Source organism: Mandrillus leucophaeus, unplaced genomic scaffold (assembly GCF_000951045.1).
Source record: "Mandrillus leucophaeus isolate KB7577 unplaced genomic scaffold, Mleu.le_1.0 Scaffold463, whole genome shotgun sequence".
Classification (NCBI taxonomy): Eukaryota; Metazoa; Chordata; class Mammalia; order Primates; family Cercopithecidae; genus Mandrillus; species Mandrillus leucophaeus.
The window spans coordinates 395,531-402,725 of NW_012104954.1; the positions used below are offsets into that span (position 1 = coordinate 395,531).

Sequence of the window (7,195 nt, forward strand, 5' to 3'; positions counted from 1 at the left end):
TCCCCTTTCTGCTCCACCCTCCGGCCCAGCCCCAGCAGGGCAGTCTGCGTGAGGGGCAGGGGCAGGGACTGATGGGGCGGAGCGAGGGCACCTGCATGCAGGGCTGGGGGTGGGGGCGACCTGGGGCCCGACTCCCCTCCCTCGTGGCAGGAAGGAGGCCCTCCTGGCCTGCAGAGAGAGGGGAGAGGGGGCCTGTCCCAGGCTAGGACAAGGCCATCGAGAGCATTCCGACTTTCTCCTACGGACTGTACAGAGGGGTCCAGGGCCCCAGGAACTGCTCTTGAGGCTCAGGGTGGGGTGACAGAACACCCTCCATTCTGGGACACGCAACTAGCTCCAGGGGTCACCCCCTGCCCGCCTGGAGGCTTTTAGCCCGAGGGTGGGGAGGGGTAAGTGGAGGCTGCTCTCCCCCTCCTGGTCTGGAACAGCTGGGGGAAGAAGCTGGAGCCTTGGCAGGGAGGGAGGGAGGGAGGAAGGGAGGAAGGGAAGGGCGGAGTCTGGAGGGCAGAGCCTGAGGGATCTAAACCCCATCATCTTTACAAGCTGGTCCTCCAGGCTCCCTAGGACAGCTCCGACCATGTGGAGGGTGGGGTTCCCCTAGGAAGGGGTGAGGGTGGAGGCCAGGCCCCTTCAGAACTGTGCTGGTTGCTTTGTTTGGGGACTTTGTTCCTTCCCCAGAAGGCCGGGGCGGGGTGGTGGGGAGGAAGGCAGTTCTGCATCCTTTCTTGCTTTCTGTCCTCTACTTGACAGAGTCCATGTCGCGTGTTTCTTTCTGCTTGGCTGCTGGTGCACAGCTCCACCGAGACCCCTTCCGAGGGCTCTCCGAGAACTGGGCTGCTTCTGGGGCCCGCAGGGGTCCCCGGGCTGGAGGAGAGAAGGGCTGAGTGGCTGACGACGTGTAATTTTTGCTTTTCGGTGGGGCTGGGCTGGGCTAGGGGATTTTTCCATGTCTCAAAATTTCTTCTCCCCCCTTTCGAGGAACCTCTTCTTTTCATTTTGTTGTTTCTTTTGTCGATCTTATCAGAGGAACCAGGACTGAAACAGGATGAAAAAGAGGTGACACTGAGAACAGCTGTGGCAGGTCCCATCTCACTCCTAGCTGGCCCAGTGACCTGGCCCCTCAAGGGCCCAGCTCCCAAAGAGCCAGGGTGCCAGGCAGCCACCACCCACCTCGTTCCCGTGGAGAAGAAAGGGCATCCCCATTCTCTCCCTCCCTCCTGCGAGAACCCTGCCCCCTCAGAGACTCTGCCCCTAGTGCTAGAGTCCAGCTGGCCTTCCCGTGGGCACTGTGCCCAGCGGGCGGGACCCCCATGGCTGGCGCTGGCACAGGCCTGAGATCTGGCCATGTTTCCAATTGTTTAGGTTTTTGTGTGGGTCCTGGAGGGTGGGGAAGATGCCAGGCTGGGGCTTTTGTACCCAGAGGGGTTTTAGGGATGGGGTGGGGGTGGCCCAGCTTCTTGCTGAGTTTTCTTTCTGTCTCTTTGGATTAAAAGCAGAAATTCCCATCTATATACCCCAGCCAAGGTCCCACAGGCTGAAAAGCTGGGGGCAGAGGAACCACATGGCTTCAGTCCCTACTAGCGCCAGGCCTAGGGGAGGGGCCACGTAGCCCACGGTGCTTGATCTTCTACCCTCAGGACACTAGACACCGAGGAAGGACCTGAGGCTCCCTGGGGTGAGCGTCACTTCCTTCACAATGCCAGCAGGGGGTGCTGCCTTCTCACAGACAGGGCCTTGTCTGCCTGTGTCTGGTGGCTCAGCTCAGAGCACACCCAGGGCAGACCCCAAGGGACTGAGCTGCTTGGCTATGCCCTCCATCCAAGGCTCCAGCCCCACCTCCTGGCAAAGTGGTGGGTCAGGGTCTACTGTGGTCTACTGGGCCTGGGTGCACCTGGTAGTAAGTACCCTTGGGGCAAAATGAGGGTCCCTGAAAATGCATCTTGGGGCCCCTTCCAGGCTGTCACAGACTCTGGTCTGCAGAGGCCAGGCAGAGCCAACTACAGAGCACATACCAGGTCCTGGTTCACTCCACCCCTGCCCTGATCCCACAGGGAAGCCAGGCACAGAGGGGGTGGGTGACCTGCCTGAGGCCACACAGCCCTCGGGCAACAGAGCCAGGGTTCAAATGTAAAAGGCAGTGCAGGCTGTGCTCGTAACTGCTGCCTGTGCTGCGAGCACGAGGAAGCAGGTTCTGTGGTGGCCGGAATGCCTGTGCCCTGCCTAGGTCAGGGTGAGTGAGGGCCCAGGGCAGCTCATCTGCCAACTTTTCGAAAGAAACCAGAAGCCCAGACAGAATTTCGTGTGAAAATTTCCAATATTTAAAACATTGCTTTGGTCAAACATTCTGCCTACAGGCCAGACCTGCTCTCAGGCTCTGGTTTGGGACTGAGGATAGGGACACTGGGTTTCAAAAAGGGCCTTGGAGATCATCTAGCACTTTCTGTGACAATGGAAATGTTCTCATTTCCATTGCAGTAGCCACTAGCCACAAGTGGTTTCTAAGCACTTGAAATGCGGCGACTGTAACTGAGGAACCAAATTTTTCTTTACTTAATAAGTTAATTTAAATGTAAACAGCCACACGTGGCCCGTGGCTACCACAATGGACAGTGCAGATCAAGAGCATCTGGAAGTGTGGGGTTTGGGATTGCCACAATGACCAGGCGCTGCTGGGTGGGCAGAAATGCCAAACTTCCTGCATGTGCTGGACAGTACACACAAGAGACCTGCCCTCCCTCAGCGGGGCTCCTCAAGCACCTGCCCCAAGTCCAACCGGTCAATTGACTACAGGCCAAACAGAGGCTCACTGGAGCCTGGTGAGGCTAAGGCGGAAACCCAGGTCTGAGGCATCTCCAGAGTGGGTGGGGGAGAACCGGCCCGCAGCCAGCTCCTGGGCTTCTGGCCCAAGCCCGGGGGTGGGAACCGCCTGGGCTGGGTGACCTCCACCCGCCACAGGCTTGGACCTGTTCCCTGGGACCCCCTTCCCAAGGGGAGACTATAGAGGAACCCTGTGCCATTGCTCCGAGGTTGAGGGGGAGGCTGGCTATGGTGGTGAGCCCACCCCTCTCCTCACCAGGCAAATGAGGCTTGTGGACAATAGGACAGGGAGGGCCCCACCTGCCCTATCTGCCCCTGGCAGACCATGCCAGGGCCCCACACTGGCCCCTTTGGGGTTTCCTGAGCTGTACAGTTGGGGACAATTGCCAATGCTCAGACTGGGGGGTCCTCCTCAGGGAGGGAAGACTCTGGTTCCAGGTCTGGAGTTAGGGACAAAGGCTGCCCCAAGGGGGCTCCCCGGCACCTCCCCAAAGGTCCCAGGAATGGGGGATCTGCTGCCAAGCACAGAGTGGCTTTCTCTGCTCACCCCTCCCTACTTCCTGAGCCAGGTCCAAAATTGATTAAAACTAAGTAAAAAGCGCTGCCCAGGGAATGACAAAATTGCTAAAATTCTCTTTTCTTCCCTCATTCTATTGTTCTCTCTCCATCTGGTGCTCCAGAGATCAGCTAAAGTCACTGGTTACTGTGGAAACCACCCCCGGTTGTACCCCCTGCGCCCGTTGCAGCCGCCTGCCTGCCCCCAGGCCCGAGGGCTCCAGCTCTGCTTGTCCAGCTCCAGCTCCCCCCACCACTCCCAGACACACCTGCCTGCTCAGGGGCCCTGGATCCCCGCTGAGACTCCTTCCTCCTACCTCCTGGAGCCCAAGACACAGGGAACATCGGGGGAGACAAACTTTCTCAAACTTGCCTCAAACTCTGACTTGGCCCCCAAACATCCAAGCAAAGTGAGCAAAGAAAGTAAAAGAGGCAGTGGAAACAGGGTTAGCCGGGAGGGCTCGTGGCAGTGGTCCCCGGAGCGGAGCGCACGACCGACCGCAGAGCTGCGAGCAGCCCAGGCAGGCGGCAGGAGGGAGGGAGCAATGGAGCCCTGCAGCCTGGTGCCAGCCCAGAGCCAGGAGGGGAGGCCCGCCTGCTGTCCCTTCCTCTGGCACCCCCTCCCGCCTCTGCCAGCAGGGCTCTCTCGGCCTCCCTGGCACAGAGCAGAGGGGGCTGGCTCCAGCCCCTGCTCGGAGCCATTGTTTTTCTTCTCAACACCCCCAAGTTCAAGTTCATCTGGGTGTTACATCATGTCTGGTTGCTCCTGGAAACCAGACGGGTCAGACGTGACTCTGGGGAAAGGGGGTGGGAAGCTGGAGGGGGTTGAAGTTCTCTTCCCCTCCCCTCCTTGCCACTAGGGAGCTCTGAAGTTTGAAGTTTGACAAAGTTTTTTGGCTTTTTTTTTTTTTTTTTTTTGAGGGAAGGAAAGGAAAAGAGAAAGAAAAAGAAAAAAAAAAAAACAATCTCAAACCACACACAAAACTTCCATCCACCAACTTTCTCTGGACTCAGGCCCCAGAGCAGAGAGAGGCAGAGCAGGAGATGAGAGGTGGCCCCAGGGGCTCTTGACAGAGGTGGATTTCCCAAAGCTGAGGACACCTCCAAGGAGGTGTTTTTGTAAAATGTGCAAAAGAAAGATATTTGCATGTTATTTTTCAAAACCCTGGGCTGTAAAAGCCTCAGGCCCCCTAAAGCTGCCTCTGCCCTCCTCCTGAGATGGGTCTGCCCTGTGCCCCCAAGGGCACTGGGCTCTGTGCGCACTGGCCTCTGGGGTCTCTACCTGGAGGACTAAGAGTTGTCTTATCTCTTGCTTGTGACAGGGATCTGTCTCCTTGTGAGAACTAGGGGTGGTGTCAGCAGGAGATAGGAGCAAGGATGGGGTCTCCAGCATGCTGGCCTTCTCCCTAACAGGACTCCTGAGGACTTGGGTGAGGGGCCTCTAGGACAGCGGCCTGCCCTGCCCTGCCCTCAGTGCCAGTCTCTGGACACACAGCCCACCAGGCCCTCTGTCCCTCCTCCACCAGTCACCCAGCCCACCCAAAGCCAGGGGAAAGGGAAGGGCTAGGGGCCAGGGCTTCCAGCCGGGGCGGGTGAAAGCAGTGAGGCAGACTCTATTCTCCTCCTGATGGGCCTCAGGCTTCCATCTTTGCTTCCACCAGGCCTGGCCCAGAGGGTCTCTAGACTTGGGTCCTTGGCCGCCTTCCCCAGGGCCAGGGCTGTCAGAGCTAATTATCCAATTAGCTGATTAGCCAGGGAGCCTGGGGGCTGCCTGGGGAGACAGGCTCAGCTGGGTGTGCAAAAGCCTGGACCCTCCAGCCCTGCCTCAGACCTCTCTCTCCGTTAGCCCCAAGGACTCCAGGCTCTTCCCTAACACCAAGATGCCCTGCAACCCTGCCTGCTCTCCTGGTCCCTGCATCCAGGTGGTGGGCAGGATCTCCTACCTGAGACTGCTGTGGGATGTTCAGAAAGTTGCCGTCCCGGGGTCCGATGCTGACAAACCGGTTGGCAGAGGAGGCGCCTGTCGTTGCGAATGCTGTGGGGAGCAGGGGAGAGAGGGAGAGACCCTGTCAGGCCTTGGGGCCCACCTGGGCACTGCCCCTCGGGGCTGCTGAGAGAGGGAGAGACTGAGTTAGACCATGCTGCCCAGGTTTAGGCTGGCAGTGGGAAGGACGGGCCAGAGGGGCATCCGAGCTGGAGGCCAGGCTCCGAGCCTGCCCCCCCACTACAGAGGGATACTCTCATCTTCTCACTGACCAGGAACACACACTACACCCCCGACACACCCCCACTCCAAAGCCAGTCTCAGCCAGGCATCCTTTTTCACGGCTGGGATGAGGGAGAGGCCCTGGGGGCTGAGACAAATGTCCCTTGGACCCAGTTCCACCTGCTAGTGAGGCACTGGGCAGGGCTGGGGATAGTCCTGGTCCACAAGCACCCTCAGTGGATACCCCTGCTTTCCCACTGGCCCCTCTCAGGTACTGAAGAGAGGGGGCCACGGGAGAGGGGAGGCTTTGGCAGCCCGGCCCCACCCTGCTTCGGGAAGGCCTTCCCAGCCAGGCTACCTATCCAACCTGGGTGGCCTAGCTAGATGCTACACCTCTTACCACCCTGGGCAGGCCCAAGGACCAGGCAGGCAGGCTTGGGGAACCCAAAGGGTGCCCAATGGAGGGCTGAGCCAGGTAGGGCAGGGTCAGAGAGGGGCCTAGGAGCTGGCTGCCTGGCTTGGGCCCAGGGGTAGCAAGGCTCAGGCCCATGGCATTCTCCTCCTCTGACTGATGCACCAGGTCCAACAGGTCTGTGGTTCCAGGACCAATGCAATAGAGGAGGAGGAGGCTGGAGAGCCTGGCAGAGCCCCAGGGCTCAGATGCCTGGGGGCAGCCATCCTGGGGCCCAAGGACAAAATGATCCCAACAGCTCTGAGTTCCTCTCAGGTTTCCAGATGGAGCTCTGCCAGAGGGAACAGGCCCTGCACCCCCAGAAGGGAAGATGCCCCCAGAGGAGGCAAGGAATATCACAGGTTACCTGGGAGGCCCACCGCTGCCCTGCACCAGACACACCCAGGGACTCCATGCTCACCAGATTCTGCCCACCTCTCTCCAGAAGTGGCCCCCAAACCCTGTAGCCCAGCTCCCATCCCCCACCCTGCCCACCTCCAATGACTGTGACTTCATGTCTTATGGCGGATGCAGATGGGAAGATGGCATGAAGAGGATGGAGAGGGGAAAAGAACTCAAACCACGAGAAAGGAGGAGAGACAGAGCGAGCGGAGAGCAGTGTGAGATGGGCCACCCCTCCCGCCGCCACCGAACTGCCCTGGCCTGTGGCCTGCCCACCCCCAGAGCTGCCCACCCTAGCCCACAGACAGCACCCGCCCCATCCTCTGTCCTTCACGCCGGGTCTACCTGGGACCTCTCGACTGATTTTTCTTCTTTTCCCTTTGACAAAATTTGTCATTGGTTTAAGAGGAAAAAAAAAGAAAAGAAAAGAAAGAGAGACAGAGAGAGAGATGAAGTAAGCCAAAGCCCACAGCCCTCCCTTGTCCTTGGAACATCTAACCTGGGAAAGGAATTGAGGAGAAGGGAGGGCAGAGGGATGGGAGGGGGAAAAAAAAAGAGGAACAACGAGAAACCAAATGTGAGACTGAGGGGAAAGGGGTCAGGGGCTGGCCTGCTGCGTCTTTGAGGCCCAAGGGCCCAGGGATGGAGGTGAGGGGCAAGGCAAAAAGGGGATGGTGGTGGCGTCGCCTTGTGGTTACATTTGATTTTCTTGGTGTGGGGGGAACAACGAAACAACAAAAAAATTAAAAAACAAAAACAAAAAA

At 58.8% G+C, this 7,195-nt stretch overlaps 1 protein-coding gene across 1 annotated transcript in view; it reads right to left on the reverse strand.

Moving 5' to 3' along the window:
* NFIX (nuclear factor I/X (CCAAT-binding transcription factor)) overlaps positions 1 to 7,195 on the reverse strand; it is an 80,926-nt gene that overhangs the window by 9,986 nt on the left and 63,745 nt on the right. Inside the window, exons 10-11 of the mRNA XM_011994890.1 lie at positions 5,316 to 5,407; positions 121 to 1,035 (exon numbers count right to left, since the gene is read on the reverse strand). Of these exons, the coding sequence (XP_011850280.1) occupies positions 1,021 to 1,035; positions 5,316 to 5,407 (107 nt within the window). The 3' untranslated portion in view covers positions 121 to 1,020. The remainder of the gene's footprint in view (positions 1 to 120; positions 1,036 to 5,315; positions 5,408 to 7,195) is intronic.